The sequence below is a fragment of the Natator depressus genome, chromosome 17, assembly GCF_965152275.1.
Source record: "Natator depressus isolate rNatDep1 chromosome 17, rNatDep2.hap1, whole genome shotgun sequence".
Lineage (NCBI taxonomy): Eukaryota > Metazoa > Chordata > Testudines > Cheloniidae > Natator > Natator depressus.
The window spans coordinates 18,869,342-18,887,233 of NC_134250.1; the positions used below are offsets into that span (position 1 = coordinate 18,869,342).

At 48.1% G+C, this 17,892-nt stretch overlaps 1 protein-coding gene across 1 annotated transcript in view; it reads left to right on the forward strand.

Annotated features, from left to right (window-relative positions):
• SH2B2 (SH2B adaptor protein 2) overlaps positions 1–17,892 on the forward strand; it is a 68,404-nt gene that overhangs the window by 22,491 nt on the left and 28,021 nt on the right. Inside the window, exon 2 of the mRNA XM_074975058.1 lies at positions 14,443–15,330. Within this exon, the coding sequence (XP_074831159.1) occupies positions 14,470–15,330 (861 nt within the window). The 5' untranslated portion in view covers positions 14,443–14,469. The remainder of the gene's footprint in view (positions 1–14,442; positions 15,331–17,892) is intronic.

Here is a 17,892-nt window from a genome sequence, read left to right on the forward strand (position 1 = left end):
TGGCACAGAATGGCTACTGCGCACCACCCCAGAAGTGGCTGCACTTCTGTGGTGGACCATCTCATAAATGCGACGTGTAGTATTGTTTATTGCAGTCTGACCTCAATATTCAAAGCTGGCTACCTGCAAAGCTGTCTCTGCCCACCACATGGGGGATACAAAGCTGGCCCTGAGGCTCGTTGTGCTGCACAGCTAATGCCCTTAGCCCTTGGAAGAAACACCGCATGTCATTTTTCAAGTTGCCCCTCCCTAGTGGGCTCAGGGGAGCCCAGCAGGGCATGGATGGAAGCTCATCTGGGGAGAAGGGGCAGTAAAAAAAAATAGGGGGAACCCAGAGCCCCCTGTAGAATGATTTAACAAACCGATCTTCCTCCAAAGAGAGCTAACCCATGACTTTTGAAGCCCACTGTCCTTCTATGTCATAGCCCTTCCTGAGGAGCACTGACCTCGTGGAACAGTCTGTGTGTGACCGGGTCAGGAACACAAGACCGAGGTGGCTTGGCTGCAAGCACCATCTGCTGAAGCTATCTACATTTGCGTCAGTTAGCTGGCTTGTTATCTTTCCGTTCCCTAGCACTCCGGCCGCACTGCAAGCCTTGCCTGGCTGTGGGAGCCACCCAATCTGCTCCTTCACGTTTTTTGCATTTCTCTCCCTCTGTGCTGCTTCGCACCCTGCTTAACATTATTCAGTGCAGCTGCTCAGTAGGCTCCAGGCCCTTTCCCAGTCACTGCAAGGGAGCTCTTTAAAGAGCCACTCACATCAGAAATGTCAGCATTTTGCTTCTTGGCCCTGGGCTCATTGATGCTGGTAAATCCAGAATAAACCGCATTTTTTTTTTTTTTATCCCAAAGTCAAGTTCCTTGATTGACCACAGTCCTCTTGTGATGTTTCTCACCATCTGCCTTGTGGATGCAAGGATGTGTTTATTGTTCTAGACCTTTTCCCACATCACTGTTAAGATACTCAGTTCTCAGAAATTATTTCTATGCTCTTGCTTCATTCTTTGCTCTCCAATTCGGTGTGAACATCCTGAATCAACATCGGGTGTCCTGGTACCGTGGAGATGGGGATAGTATAAAGAACCAGGTAGTTCTGCTTCGCATCAAAGTCCTGTCTAAGTAGCACTTTCAGCAGATTCTCTTCCAACCATCTTCGCTGTGCAATAGGCTGCTCTCCACCTCTTCATCTATATAAAGCTGAGTGGGTGTGTTGTAACCCACTGCTAAATGTGTACTACAAATCCCCATGCCCAATCCACAGAGGATAGGAATCCGTTACAGGGCCGCCTTGGGAGCCTCAGTTCTGTAGCGCAAGCAATGGCAGCTCCTGCTTTTAGCTCTGGAGGTGCCTGGTTCGGTCCTTGGTGCGTTGGCCAAGATGGCAGCCGTCGGGGAAGAAAAGGGGTTTAGCTACGAACACCACTTACAAGTATTTGTGCAAGCACAATGCAGAGAAACCTAATTCTTTAATGTGGGTATATCTAGAAGTAACGAGACAATCATACAGATTGAATATTAGGAAGCGTACTTACTAGAGCTGAGCTCGGCTAGACTTTCCCTGGGAAAGTGGTTGATGTCTCTCAGAACTGGGTTGAGCCTTGGGAAATGCGTTGTAGGAAAGAATCCCAGGGATGGGCTGAATAATCTACTCGGTCTCTTCCATCTGTGTGGTTTTTAGGATCCGTCAATAGAAGGTGCAACAAAATGGATGTCTGAACAGTGCTGCTGTTCCCCTGGTCTTGAGGTTTTCTGGAGTGCCGGTGGTCTGTACTGGTTCCCGTGGATAGCATGTAGCACTCTGTTCCTCAACTTGCTTGAAGCATGGATGGATCATTTCCCCTGTGAGGTCCTGGCTGCTTAGTGATCTGTTCATGGATCCAGAGTCAGTCAACCAAGTGACAATCATCCAGCAAGAAGACCTGTCTTCAGCTGTCAGCCAGGGGATGGCGAAGTAAAGAAGTATGGTGAAGTATTTCAAGGAATCCCTGTTGAAGTTACAGGGACAAACCATCCCGATGAGTCGAAAGAATAGTAAATATGGCAGGCGACCAGCTTGGCTTAATGGTGAAATCCTAGCGGATCTTAAACATAAAAAAGAAGCTTACAAGAAGTGGAAGGTTGGACATATGACCAGGGAAGAGTATAAAAATATTGCTCGGGCATGTAGGAATGAAATCAGGAGGGCCAAATCGCACCTGGAGCTGCAGCTAGCAAGAAGGGTTTCTTCAGGTATGTTGGCAACAAGAAGAAAGCCAAGGAAAGTGTGGGCCCCTTACTGAATGAGGGAGGCAACCTAGTGACAGAGGATGTGGAAAAAGCTAATGTGCTCAATGCTTTTTTTGCCTCTGTCTTCACTAACAAGGACAGCTCCCAGACTGCTGCGCTGGGCATCGCAACATGGGGAGTAGATGGCCAGCCCTCTGTGGAGAAAGAGGTGGTTAGGGACTATTTAGAAAAGCTGGACGTGCACAAGTCCATGGGGCCGGACGAGTTGCATCCGAGAGTGCTAAAGGAATTGGCGGATGTGATTGCAGAGCCATTGGCCATTATCTTTGAAAACTCATGGCGAACGGGGGAAGTCCCAGATGACTGGAAAAAGGCTAATGTAGTGCCAATCTTTAAAAAAGGGAAGAAGGAGGATCCTGGGAACTACAGGCCGGTCAGCCTCACCTCAGTCCCCGGAAAAATCATGGAGCAGGTCCTCAAGGAATCAATCCTGAAGCACTTACACGAGAGTAAAGTGATCAGGAACAGTCAGCATGGATTCACCAAGGGAAGGTCATGCCTGACTAATCTAATCGCCTTCTATGATGAGATTACTGATTCTGTGGATGAAGGGAAAGCAGTGGATGTATTGTTTCTTGACTTTAGCAAAGCTTTTGACACTGTCTCCCACAGTATTCTTGTCAGCAAGTTAAAGAAGTATGGGCTGGATGAATGTACTATAAGGTGGGTAGAAAGTTGGCTAGATTGTCGGGCTCAACGGGTAGTGATCAATGGCTCCATGTCTAGTTGGCAGCCGGTGTCAAGTGGAGTGCCCCAGGGGTCGGTCCTGGGGCCGGTTTTGTTCAATATCTTCATAAATGATCTGGAGGATGGTGTCGATTGCACTCTTAGCAAATTTGCGGATGACACTAAACTGGGAGGAGTGGTAGATACGTTGGAGGGCAGAGATAGGATACAGAGGGACCTGGACAAATTGGAGGATTGGGCCAAAAGAAACCTGATGAGGTTCAATAAGGATAAGTGCAGGGTCCTGCACTTAGGACGGAAGAACCCAATGCACAGCTACAGACTAGGGACCGAATGGCTAGGCAGCAGTTCTGCGGAAAAGGACCTAGGGGTTACAGTGGACGAGAAGCTGGATATGAGTCAGCAGTGTGCCCTTGTTGCCAAGAAGGCCAATGGCATTTTGGGATGTATAAGTAGGGGCATAGCCAGCAGATCGAGGGACGTGATCATTCCCCTCTATTCGACATTGGTGAGGCCTCATCTGGAGTACTGTGTCCAGTTTTGGGCCCCACACTACAAGAAGGATGTGGATAAATTGGAGAGAGTCCAGCGAAGGGCAACAAAAATGATTAGGGGTCTGGAACACATGAGTTATGAGGAGAGGCTGAGGGAACTGGGATTGTTTAGTCTGCGGAAGAGAAGAATGAGAGGGGATTTGATAGCTGCTTTCAACTACCTGAGAGGTGGTTCCAAAGAGGATGGTTCTAGACTATTCTCAGTGGTAGAAGATGACAGGACAAGGAGTAATGGTCTCAAGTTGCAGTTGGGGAGATTTCGGTTGGATATTAGGAAAAACTTTTTCACTAGGAGGGTGGTGAAACACTGGAATGCGTTACCTAGGGAGGTGGTAGAATCTCCTTCCTTAGAAGTTTTTAAGGTCAGGCTTGACAAAGCCCTGGCTGGGATGATTTAATTGGGGATTGGTCCTGCTTTGAGCAGGGGGTTGGACTAGATGACCTCCTAAGGTCCCTTCCAACCCTGATATTCTATGATTCTATGAAAGAACGGGTCAGAAATTGGACAAAGCTCCTTCCGTGGTTAAGGTGGGAAAAGAGCTCTTGCAATTTGTGACCTGGTCACACAGCCTGGATCTAGCTGATGGAGAATCAACCTGACAAGGAATAGTTGAGCTGTCAGCCCTTCTCCACACCAGTGACAGAGGAAGAAAGATACAAACATGGGGCACAGTAATGGTACCAAATAGGGAGTCTGAGGGTCTTGGTTCAGGACTGTCTATAAAGAGAGGAGATATCATGTTTATTGGAAAATTCAGATTAAAATTCCATAGCACGCAAGGTGTGAAACCAAATGTGTTTGGTGCTATTAAATTTTATGCAGACTGTACTCTGGTGGGTCATGCATCTTCTGTTGTTGTAACTTTTGTGTAGTTTCAAAAAGTCGTGGATACAAAAATGGAACAAAAGACATGACAGAAATCCAGCCCGAGAAATTAATGGGCTGACACTAAAATCCTGGCTTTGGTATGAAAGACCTGTAGAACATCTTGGGAACAGGGGATAAATAATATCTTAACAAGTAGTGCTACTTCGGATCAGGTTTTCCTTGGAACCCAAGCTAAAATAAGCCCTATAAAGAATACAGCCACGTTACCAAGTCGGATACAAGATCAGTAAATCCTGAAGGTGGATCGTGTTGGGAACTTTCAGATGGGGCTCCTTAGTGGCTTTATGAAAAATCAATAATACTTTTGCATGGTCATAATCATAAAACAAATGGAATTTATGGCCTCTGACAAGACCATGTTTCCCAGGATATAAGGCAGAGGTGGAATAACCCAAAGCAATAAACTAAACTAGGCTCTTAGGAGGAAACACTTTTTATTTTTTTTCCCTCCTGCCCGCCACACTGGCCTTGAGTCTGGGGTGGGAATTTTCAAAGGTGCCTGCAGGAATTAGGTGTCACTCTGAATTAGGTACCTAATTCCCATTTAGAATCCCGATTAAAGTAACTTTTGAGTGAGCAATTTTCTATCCCATTTGCTAATGATGGCAAGCCCCCAAACATCCAGGACTAGGAAATAAATGATCCCAACATGCCCAAGTAGCTGTCTCATACTCCAGAACTGTAAATATTTTCTTTAGTTACTAAAAATAAATGTCCCATCATGAATAAAATCTGCCTAAGGCCATGCTCTTTCTGGTGTTCAAAATGACCTAAGTAATTTGATGTACAAACAAGTAACCCTTTTATTGTCATTAGTCCACATCCTGGTGTGTTTTCTCCCCAGCTAGTGTAAGAAACAAACAGGATAACAGACACGTTAATGGAAGTTAATCTCTGAATAATTAGTAGAAGGTTTTTATTATTCTCCTCCTGCTTTCCCAACCTCTCACTCCCCTTCCAAAGGGGTTGGGGGAAGGGTGCAGCTAATTGTCAGATGAGCAGCCAATGAACTGGGCACTGGTGGAAGAGCATCTCATTTGTATATTGAGGCATTCCCCATGATTTCTCTTGCTAGTCTTTTTTCTTTTCCATCTGCAGCAGTTGCCTGGAAGCGTAATTGCACAGAAAGCTAAGACCTTCCTGACTGGACCAGGGCTAAGGAAGGCCGGTTTGTCTTGGCCTTTCTACACAGCACCTTGTTGCCACTTGATGGCTCTGCAATAGACAGTGTGAGGGTAGTTGCACCCATCGCACAAATCGTTATCATAGTCTGCACTAATTGGTGCCATGTTAGCAAATGCTGCAGAGAGGGCGAGGACTGACAAGACGGTGGAGACTGAATTTACCTCTTGCCACTACATGGGGTCCCTCCAGGACAGCTGAGACCGATCAGCCGTGTGGTGCATGGGAAGCCTTCATGGTCAATCCTGGGACTCTGCCTCTTTTGTGGCTAAACTGAGGAATTTGTTCTCTGGGAAAAAATTGCCCTAAACCAGAACCATTTTTCTTAAGTCCACCACAAGCCTCAAGGGAAGGCGGATGGAGGCTGATAAATGGGATCCAGATCTAAATTACACTTGTGTTGGACATTGCTTCAAGATGGGCTTGAGTTGCTACATTTGGATCCAGCCCTCCTCAAAGTTGAGGGGGCGTTTGAGCTAATTCTGGTTCAGAGTCATCTCTAGTTCTGCAAAACCCATTTCACCTCTCCCACCCTAGCAATCATTGCCCAACTCCAGAGGTGGCTGGGTCCAGCGCACCAGTTCCAGGGATTTCTTGGAAGCTTGCGTTTAGGCAGGTCTCTGCTCGGCAGTTCCACTTCAGTGGCTCCATCAACAGGCGCTGGGTCTGCCTTCAAGGCATTTCCTTGGCACTGTGTAGATAACGTTAAATAAAATCCTTTATACCTTTCCCCTTTCTCTCTAATTCATCCATCTGGCACTTGGATCTCCCTGGGGCAGAGAGAGTGGGATTGTATAACTGAGGCGATAAAAGGCTGTTGTATTTATTGCTTCCTGAAAACAGAAGGTATTACTGCTGACCTCCTTCGCCTTTACCCACTGTCTGTGGGAAGCTGCTATTCTAGTGAATGGAACTTCTTCCAAACTTGTCAGCAACTTAAAAAATCAATAGCGTTCCCGGCAATCGATGCTGAGTTTCTAGCCAGCCCCGCTCTCGCCCTGCCACTGTGTGCTGTGTTCTGTTGACAAAACTCCTCTCCGAGCCCAGTGTGGTGCTGCGAGGGTGAAATATTAATAGCCTCACGTGCATGCTTGTTGGAGCACTCTGCACTGGCTGTTCTCGGGGTGTTAGCAGAGGGGCGGTAGCTGCTGGACTTTTCACCCAGCTGCAGTGCTCTTCCCGCTGCCTGTGGGCTGGCAGTGTGTCCGGGGCATGGCGAGACTCCCGCCGTATCTGAGATACTGCGGTGATCAAATCTCCCATTCTTCTCGGATGAATAAAAGAAGATAGACTCGCTTCATATGAATAATAGTGCTGAGGGAAACGTGCCAGTCTGATGGGACTACAGACCAAAATCCTTTCTCTATGAAGCAATAGGACACACCTGTATAGTGCCTTCTGTTGGAAGATCTCAAAGCTGAGACCTGGAGCAGTGGGCAGGCCCGGGTCCCCTCTCACCCCCACTCGCCCCTGAGGAAGTAGCTGGACCGTCGGACTGTGGTACGTTCCCCTGGAAGGGGGGGGAACATGGAGTGCAGCATAGCTGGAGGGCTGTGTCCCGAAGAGGCTGCCGCGGTCCTTGGAGTGACGTGGGTCCTGGAGCAGAAGTGATGGTGGCAAGACATCACCAGAAGAGGGCGCACTGGCAAACAGAGCTAATTCCCAGGACAGCCAGCAGGAGGCGCCGCAGTGGTGAATGAACCCCATCACACTGTTGCTCAGCAATGAGCTCTGCGTCCTATGTAGAGCTTTACAAAGTGTGAATGCAGATTCCAGGGTGACAACCAGCATCCTAGCAGCCCACTAGACAGGTGCAACATCCTGAAGCATCTTGGTCTATAAATTTACTCCAGTGTCTGCTCCCTCCAAGACCAAACAATGCTGAAAACTGAGCCAAGCCAATGAATAATTGACTTCTCGCCTGGTTCACTTGACTTGTTAGAGAATCTTAAATACATGGAATAATTTCTTATAATCCACCTGGGATAACCGCTGAGCTGCTATTGGCTCCTTCCTTTGCTCTCTTTTCTGTATGGTGGCTGCTCCTCTCTTGGGGGCTAGGTGGTGGTGGTGGGGTCACTGTTAAATATTTATCCACTGTTAGCACTGCTTCAGTCTCCCTTTCATCTACATTCTAAATGAACGTGGCCTCATGAAGGGGTTCTCCAGTCCTTTCATATTGCAGACCTTTTCATGTGAGAGAGAAACTCACCTCCCATCCCCAAACCCACCACATGGTTTCAGCCAGACATCTGCAGGGGTCAGAAAGGGATTTCCCTTCCCTTCCCCCAATATAGTCTAATGCTCCTTCCTCTGTGAATGTGAAGGTTAATCTATGTAAAACAGTTTTCAGACCCTGCTGTTAGTACAAAGTAGGGGTGTGTGTGTATGTGTGTGTGATTTCCAGACTTGTAAAGCTGAGAGTCCATTCATTCTTTCTCGGACTGAGGGTACCCATGTATCCACACAGACTTGTACCCATGCGTGTCGATGGCTAGTTATGTGTAGGGAGATATTGCATGCCCAGTTTGTTGGGAGGGAGGGTTTATGTCAAAAGGGGTGTCTCACTTTATTCCCCCATGCCAAAAATCTGCCTTTAGACAGCTAGCAGTCAAATGAAGGCCTCCTCAGCTGTGGGCAAGATTTGCACAGCTGTAGAACCGTGAATGCACCTGCAGAATGGGCTACTTGTCAGTTGCTTTACTCGGAGCACATGTACGTTTGCAGTAGAATCTGGTCTCCCTCCCCGTTCCATTCACCCAGGAGCTGCAGCTCCTTCCTGGAATGCTGCCCTGCCATAGATCCTGACACTGATGAAGATGAGTGAGAGGCAAGGCTTCCCCGTAATGAAAAGGAATTCTCTGAACGCCAGCCACGCAGCTCCAGAGCAGCACTTAATGGTTCTGAATCCCTTGCCCAATAGGTGAGAAATTATTAGCCCAGGTGTGACCTTAATTAATTGCTAGGCTGGCTTAACAAATGAGCATGGCTCTCTTTCCACCGAGGGTGTTGCTCTGTTGGAAGCAGGGCAGTCGCTTGCCCCAAATTGCATCCAGAGGGGTGATGATGATTATTTTTGGCTTCCCTACCAATGAGTTCAGGCAGCAAGCGCCTCGAAATCTATCTAATCCTGCTGCTTGGCTGTCAGGGGCTGGGTGGACTCTGCATTCCCGATTTGATCCATGTGACATTCCCTGCCCTTGACGCAGTCCATCCCTGCCATCAATAACGATCAGCATCAGACTCCCCTGCCCTCCCCACTCAGCTCCTGCTGGCTTGATTTCCCATCAAAGCATTATTAATATCCCTGGGTTCGCCTCTGCACCTTGTGCTCCATTGATACTGACGGGAAGTGAGTTGGATTTATAATCTTGGTCAAGCCTGTGATTATAAGGGTCTCTCCCTGGCTTCGTTGGGAGTGTCCAACCCAGGGCTCACGCAGAATTGGCTCCTTTATCCATAATCATAGGAACAGATGTGATCTCTTTACCTTACAAACACTAACAAGCTAGATCTGGCCACACCATGCCTGTGAGGTTTCACCCTCATTTTAGATAGGTAGGTAGAGAGATAAGGAAACCAAGACACAGAAAGGATAAGTGACTTGCCCAAGATCGCATCATGAGCCTGTGTCAGGGTAGGGAAAGAGAACCCTGCAATCCTGACTCCCGAGCCTGTGTGTTAATCTTCAGCACCATATCAGCAAGAGCTAGTCCAACTCTGGCATTGGCAGCTCTGCTCATCAATGTATAAACCTGGAAGCCCAGCCCAAAACACGTTGCTTTTCTCTGCTCCTCTTATCTAGACCACGTTGCTGGGCTTTCTGCCTTTCCTCTTCCTGTGTCGGCTTGGAAGGTTGTCTCTGGCCCAAGCAGAAGCATGTTCAGAGGCTGACGCTCATGAGCTTCTGTCTCTGCTCCAGACTTGATCCCACAAGGGATTTCGAAAGGACCCTGCACTTCCCCTGGTGAAAGTGGTTTTACTTTCAAGCTCACTGTTTTCCACCCAGCCTCTGTGGGGACAGATGCTGAGGAGGGTCCAAGCAACAGTAAATAAAAGCGATCACACTTTCGACTCTGGGGATGTGTGGCCAGAGTGTTTAAAAGGTTAAGAATCATCCATAGATGTTCCAATAAATGGCTAAGCAACTGTTAGGGTCCAGTAGTGTCCTTATTATAGAGGGCTGTAAGCCATGGTTATACCTTCTACTGCTCTGCTTACAACCACCTATAGAATCATAGAATATCAGGGTTGGAAGGGACCTTAGGAGGTCATCTAGTCCAACCCCCTGCTCAAAGCAGGACCAATCCCCAACTAAATCATCCCAGCCAGGGCTTTGTCAAGCCTGACCTTAAAAACTTCTAAGGAAGGAGATTCCACCACCTCCCTAGGTAACACATTCCAGTGTTTCACCACCCTCCTAGTGAAAAAGTTTTTCCTAAATCCAACCTAAACCTCCCCCACTGTAACTTGAGACCATTACTCCTTGTTCTGTCATCAGCAACCACTGAGAACAGTCTAGATCCATCCTCTTTGGAACCCCCTTTCAGGTAGTTGAAAGCAGCTATCAGATCCCCCCTCATTCTTCTCTTCCGCAGACTAAACAATCCCAGTTCCCTCAGCCTCTCCTCATAAGTCATGTGTTCCAGGCCCCTAATCATTTTTGTTGCCCTCCGCTGGACTCTTTCCAATTTTTCCACATCCTTCTTGTAGTGTGGGGCCCAAAACTGGACACAGTACTCCAGATGACGCCTCACCAATGTCGAATAGAGGGGGACGATCACGTTCCCTCGATCTGCTGGCAATGCCCCTACATATACATCCCAAAATGCCATTGGCCTTCTTGGCAACAAAGGCACACTGTTGACTCATATCAAGCTTCTTGTCCACTGTAACCCTTAGGTCCTTTTCTGCAGAACTGCTGCCGAGCCATTCGGTCCCTCGTCTGTAGCGGTGCATGGGATTCTTCCATCCTAAGTGCAGGACTCTGCACTTGTCCTTGTTGAACCTCATCAGATTTCTTTTGGCCCAATCCTCTAATTTGTCTAGGGCCCTCTGTATCCTATCCCTACCCTCCAGCATATCTACCTCTCCTCCCAGTTTAGTGTCATCTGCAAACTTGCTGAGGGTGCAATCCACACCATCCTCCAGATCATTTATGAAGATATTGAACAAAACTGGCCGGAGGACTGACCCTTGGGGCACTCCACTTGATACCGGCTGCCAACTAGACAGGGAGCCATTGATCACTACCCATTGAGCCCGACAATCTAGCCAACTCTCTATCCATCTTATAGTCCATTTATCCAGCCCATACTTCTTTAACTTGCTGGCAAGAATACTGTGGGAGACCGTGTCAAAAGCTTTGCTAAAGTCAGGGAACAACACGTCCACCACTTTCCCCTCATCCACAGAGCCAGTTATCTCGTCATAGAAGGCAATTAGATTAGTTAGGCACGACTTGCCCTTGGTGAATCCATGCTGACTGTTCCTGATCACTTTCCTCTCCTCTAAGTGCTTCAGAATTGATTCCTTGAGGACCTGCTCCATGATTTTTCCAGGGACTAAGGAAACGCTGACTGGCCTGTAGTTCCCAGGATCCTCCTGCTTCCCTTTTTTAAAGATGGGCACTACATTAGCCTTTTCCCAGTCGTCCGGGACCTCCCCCGGTCACCATGAGTTTTCAAAGATAACAGCCAATGGCTCTGCAATCACATCCGCCAACTCCTTTAGCACTCTCGGATGCAGCGCATCCGGCCCCATGGACTTGTGCTCATCCAGCTTTTCTAAATAATCCCGAACCACTTCTTTCTCCACAGAGGGCTGGTCACCTCCTCCCCATGCTGTGCTGCCCAGTGCAGTAGTCTGGGAGCTGACCTTGTTCGTGAAGACAGAGGCAAAAAAAAGCATTGAGTACATTAGCTTTTTCCACATCCTCTGTCACTAGGATGAACTCCTCATGCCCGTAACACTATAGAACACCTATTCAGCATTTATTAACCTTTATTTGCTATAAATGTGCCTTTGCAGAAAGTGTGAGTAACGGGGTGGAGTTGAGGACAAAACAGATGTATTTACTTTTTTTTTTCTTTTTTCTCCTCACCAGGCGATTCAGCTTATTAGCTTGTGAAATGCTTTCCCCAGGGCAGAGCTAGAAACCTGGGTGAGCTGCACAAGCACTGGAGCGTATGCTGTAAGGTCCAGTCCCCTCTAGTCCCACCTGCAGACAGACAATGACCTGACCCTGAGGTTCTTGACCAGCAGTGGCCTGTAGAGTAGAGTTCAACAAAACAAGTGCTGGCAGTTTGCATCGAACCTGCTGACCATATAGGGCTGGCTGGCTCCTCCTTCGCTTCAGCTGCTGAATTGCACTGAACAGCAGCTAAAAATATCACATCCTTTCCTGATGCTATTCTTCAATGGCAGCCTCTGCGAGTAGCTACATCAGAGCTGTCAGGCAATTGTGAATGGGAGAGGAGGCGGGACGGCAGGATACTGAATGGGAGGGGAGGCCAATCTGGAGGCACACGCTCTTCCTATTAAGGTACAGTCTGACAAAAGTTAGAGAGCTCCTGACTTAATGAACCCAGCAATGAAGTGTGAGCTGCACACTTGTTTCCCTTCCCATCCTTTATCTGTCTTGTCAGTTTAGTGTGTGAGGACTTTGGGGATTGGGTATGTATAGCGCCCGGCATGCTGGGGCTGGTGATCTCAGCTAGGGCCTTTAGTCTTTAAACCATGATTTGAGGACTGCAGTAACTCAGCCAGAGGTTGGGGGTCTATTTCAGGAGTGGGTGAAGTTCTGTGACCTGCAATGGGCAGGAGATCAGACTAGATGATCACGATGGTCCTTTCTGACCTTAAAGTCTATGAATCTACAGTACTACAGATAAAAACAGATGGGGTTGTACATTTGTGCAGTGTTGATGGGTTATGCAAGTCAGGTCATATCTCGCAACAGGAGGAATCTGTGTAGTTAGATACATGATGGATGGCTGCAAAAGGCAGTTACAATGGTCCGTTAGCTGGATTCATTTGCTGGCCCTATGAGCAATTCTTCATGTTAATTGCTCTAACCTTGCTCACGGTATTGCCCCCTTGACACCCAATCCAAGATGAGAGGGTGAGCGTGTGAGGGAGCCTGAAACCACTACAGCAGCCCCTCTCAGTGCTTGGTGTAACTTCAGGAGCAGACGAGCATGGTCATTTCCAGCTAGGATTTAATACTTAGTGGGGCATATCAGGTCCAGGTGTGCTCCTGAGAAGATGAATGACTCCCGCAGGCGGCAGGCCATGCGTGTGGATTGGTATCACTCCACCTCCAGCTTCAGCAATAGCAGAGGCTGGTTATGTCAGCAGAGTCCTTTAACTTATTCCAGCACAGAAGTGAAAGCAAAGGCTGGCTTTTTATGCTTTTGCAGCTGTGCCTGAATTAACCGATGGGGGGTTTCCCTTGTCACTTGGATGAGACCCTCCCAGCTCCTGTCGTCGTCCACTGACTCCATCTGTAAAAGATGCCATCTCCCGAAATAATCCCTGCTCCTGGGAAAAGAAAGTAACAGCATTGCAGGAGGGCTCTCCCGAAATAAGGCACTCCACTCCATGCACTTCTCCCTCTGGGGAGAGGATAAGAGAACAAACGTGTGACAGGTGTGTGGCCGTGTTACTGAAAGCACTACTGGAAGGCACTCGTACGACAGTGTAAAAATATAGAATCGAATAGAACTCTGAATGGATGGAATTTCCTGTTTCCTCGTTCACTGTGTGGCTCCGGAGGCAGGTTGTGCATAGCTGGCTCTCTATGTATGCCCTAACTTTGACTTATTCCTCTGAACTCCAAGCAGCTATTTTGTGATTTTTTTTTTTTTCCCCCATGTGGTTGGTGGTGTCTGCCTAGCCCTGCTGCATCTGGCTGGGACTCTGTCTGCTCTCATACGATACACAGGGCAGGGTGTTGGTTCGCGTGCTGATAAGACACGTCTATGGAAAAACTTTGCACCACAGGAAGCGATGTTGGTGATTCTGTAGACGACACTCTTCCTTCTGAGTCCGTACTTGTTTCTGTCCCAGTCATGATGCTGAGAGAACCATCCGTCATTGCGGAATGGTAGCACTCTTCTTTTAAAAGACTAGACTGTTGATCATTGTGTCCTAGCCAAATTTGTATTTGGTATTTACATTTTGCTTACCAAAAAAGTCTCTCTTGTAGCTTCAGTTGGACACAGTATTCTTCTCTTTCTGCCCTGAAGGGAAGTGTTGTAATTTGCTGTTAAATGGTGGATATGTTCTGCTCCAGAGGTGGATGCGTTTCAGTAGTGAGTGAGGTCATCATGGTGCAGATGATATATACAAGGCCTGGTTTTCAACTGTAGGCCTCTAATTTAAGGCATCCAGTTCCGTATTTTGGGTGTTCATATTGGTATCTTAGCTGTGAAAATGCTGATGTGAGCACCCAGATGTGAAACAGGATGTGCTAACTAAGATACCAATGTTCTAGAACCTGATTTCCCACTATCCCACCACCCTGCAAAGCCCCGTGGGATCCTTGGGGATCATAGCCATTAGTCAGTGGTCTTAAGACATGGAACATCTTAGGGCTAGAGTCTGAAGTGATGTGATCATAGAGGCAGAAATAAGGTTGCACTAACCATAGTTTTGCATGCTTTCTAGACATGGTGGAATGTTGTGACTGCAGCTGTTTAAAATGTTACATACCATCAATTGTCCTTGTTTTCCTTGTGGATTCCCTTGGTCATGGATAGTTCTGCAGTGGTGTGTGTGTGTTTGTGTTTGGAATTCCTTATCTGAACTGTCATTAACCTTCTCTTTGATTTGCCTTTGCAGTTTGCTGGCAGGTGGAATGGGACAGTCATGAATGGTGATGCCCTTTGTCAAGAGTCTTCCTCCCAGCTTCCCGACTGGAGGGAATTCTGTGAGCTCCATGCCCAGGCTGCTGCCGTGGACTTTGCTCAGAAGTTCTGCCAGTTCCTGAGGGAGAACCCCCATTACGATACCCCGGGGGCTGAAACCTCCTTCTCCCATCACTTTGCTGCCAATTTCTTGGACATCTTCAGCTTGGAGGTCAGTAGAGTGTTCGTGTCCGACTCCCCAACCACGTACAACATAGTGCCCTTTGTGGGGCTACAGAACTGCCACATGCCTTACGGCCGAGACATCCTCCAGAGGAAAGAGGAGACCTCCACAGAATCCCTGGACAGCATGGACAACCCTGTGAACTCCAGCCGATATCTGAGCCAGTCCCAGCAGGCTCAGGCTCATAAAGTTTCTTCCTACGGCCACTCTCGGAGTTCAGAGGACGTCTCTGTCCATGCTACTTCCAAGCCGAAATTCAAGAAAGGTTTCTCCTTGAGGAATATGAGCCTGTGTGTGGTGGATGGCATGAAGGAGATGTGGCACAGGAAGTCCTCTCCGGAGCCAGGTGTGGAGGCCACGCAGGGTGGCAGGAGGTCAGAGAGAGAGCACTGTCCCGCTGTGATCAAGGAACACAATGACACGAGGGAAAGATGGACTCACAAGCTGCGGCTGTCAAAAGTCCAGTCTTCCAAGGTGGAACTGGTGGATATTCAGAGGGAAGGCACCCTCCGCTACATGGTGGCGGATGACACAAACTGTGTGGGTAGCTCTCAGTGGCAGAAATGTCGGCTGATGCTCAGGAAGGCTGTTAAGATGGAGGGGGAGAGGTTCCTGCTGGAGTTTTATGTGCCACCAAAGGTAGGTCTTGTAGGTTCTTCATGGCTGAGCTTCCGATCTATATTGACTTGCTTGGCTACAGGCTGCAGAGTTTATAGATGTGACGCTCCTCGCCCCGAGAAACCATAGATCCCAGCTGACACGTCTCCAAGCTGCGCTTCGTCAGAGCTCCAGACGGCCGTGGCGGTTTTACAGCTCTCTGCTGGGCTGGTGTACTGCTTCCCGGTGATGGGTGTTGCTCCTCTCTTGTTTCAGATGGTCTATTTTAATCTTCCACCTCCTGGTCGTAATCCACTCTATGGGATGAAGTATAATTCAGTGGGTTTGCTTATTTTGTCTGTGCCAAACTCTCCACCAAGTTTCTGACAAACAATGTTACTGTCCGCTCAGACTTCCTGATGCCCAGTGCTCCTGGTTCGTTATCTATCTCTTATAGGTCTTTGAACTGGATTTGAATAGGGATTGGAGGGTTTTTTTCCCACTACCAATGTGCCTCACCCCAGAACTGGACAATCCACCTCCTAGGGGTGAAAGAGGAATTTAGTGTCCCCAATCATAGAATCATAGAACTGGAAGGGACCTCAAGAGGTCTTCTAGTCCAGTCCCCTGCACTCAAGGCAGGACTAAGTATTATCTAGACCGTCCCTGACAGGTGTTTGTCTAACCTCCTCTTAAAAATCTCCAATGATGGAGACCCACAACCTCCCTAGGTGATTTATTCCAGTGCTTCACCATCCTGACTGTTAGGAAGTTTTTCCTAATGTTAATCTGTTCAGACACTGGCCTCTAAGTTAAGACTGAAAGCAAAAGGGCCAGTTGAGGCAGGCACAGCTACTGAGGCTGTCAGCGAGCCTTTTTTGATAGTGACGCTTCCCAAATCCATCACTAAGAAAGGATGGCCTAGTAGTTAGGGTTCTAGCCTGGGAGTTGGGTGACCTGGCCCCAATTGCTCTGTCACCAGCTTCCTTACCAGTTCCCCTCCCCAAGCCATCCAGTCCCTCAGGGACTCAGTCATTCCTGTTTGAGTGCTACTTTGTCTGGATTTTAGGGACAGGGTCTGATTTCAAATAGCAAGAAGCGCTGAAGGCATCCATCTGCACCCGCCTAGCAACCCTGTCTTGGGATTCATGTAATACACATGATTTGTACCCCAATCAGCCACGCTTAAAGCTTGGCTTTTGTTGCCTCATGTAGATGGGGATCAGACTGGTAATCCTGTTACAGGGGTGTAACATGACTCTATAACGTGGATTGGTTCCTGTCTACACTGGCAAGAGCAAGCTGAGTTATTCCTGGTGCTATCATGTGAATAATACAATGCAGTATTTTTTCTTTTTCTGGTGGTGATGAGCCCAGACATGTCATTTTTGCTGTTGTGATCACTGCCATCTTGGCTGACACTGAAGATTGAGCCTGGGACGTCCAGAGCTAAAAGCATGAGCTGTTCTTGCTTGAGCTAAAGAGCCAGTGCTACAATCTGGGGTGTAAAAGCCTCGTATCCTCTGTCGATCAGGTACCGAGAGGGCCCTGTAACTTGTGCTCTTATGTGTTAGGAACAAAGCGTCCGTGACTCACTCTAGCTTTCTATCCTCTTGCTATTTCTTCTCTTGTATCAGCCATGTGGGCAGTCTGTTAGTCAGCCCGGCGTTTGGGCGAACTCGGATCCCGGTGTTTACCTGGCAGGAGACTGAAGCCAGGAGCTGTCCCAATACACCAGTGAACTGCTTTCTAGTAGCTGTTAACCTGCAACGTACAGGAACCTCCTCTAACCTTTCATTTCTGCTGCGGAAACGTCTCCACATCTCCCTGTTCGTTAGCTGCGAGGCTAACGAGGGTTCTGTCAGGTGCTGCTCACTGAGCTGCACTGACCAGTCACCAACTGGATGTCAGGGATGTAAAAATAGCTTGTGATGGGCCTGAGCAGTCTTGAGTTCTCTCTGCCCATTAGCACTGTCACTCACGCTTCAGACATACACAGTACAGAGCCAGGACTAGCCCTTCCCACCTCCAGATAGGAAGGCAACTTGTGAACCCCACACCCATGTTTTTGACAGGTTCGGTTTCTCTGTACTGCTAGGTAACTGTGACAGGGGATAAAGAACTCCAGTCGTGCCCCCTTTCCTGCCCATCCTGCCCTCAGGATAGTAGATTTTGCCTAGAGATGGGCTAAAATTGGAACCTCAATTCCTGACCGTTTTTTAGTTTAATCAAAATTGAACCGCTGCTCATGCATAGGAAACTGCATTGGGAACATTGTGAGGGGTGTAGAACTAAGTAGCTGCTTCAGCCTTTTCTGTAGCTTCTCTACTGTGATCCTTTGAGGTATGCCCAGACATCTTTATCTGAGAAATTTGGTGGCTTTGATTAAATGGAATCCAGTCCAAACCTTCCCTAGTTTTGCCTAATCAAGCGCAGCTTCCATGGGCAATTGTCAGTGACATCATCCTGAAGAGAGAGAGTTTCAGCACATAGCCAGTAGCTGCCTTGGCCATTGGAGACTTGTAAGGGTCCCGCAGGTCAGGCAGGTAGTGATAAGTTGGTAGGTGGCACTCCTTCCTCCCTCACCCCTGAATCAGTGCTGAC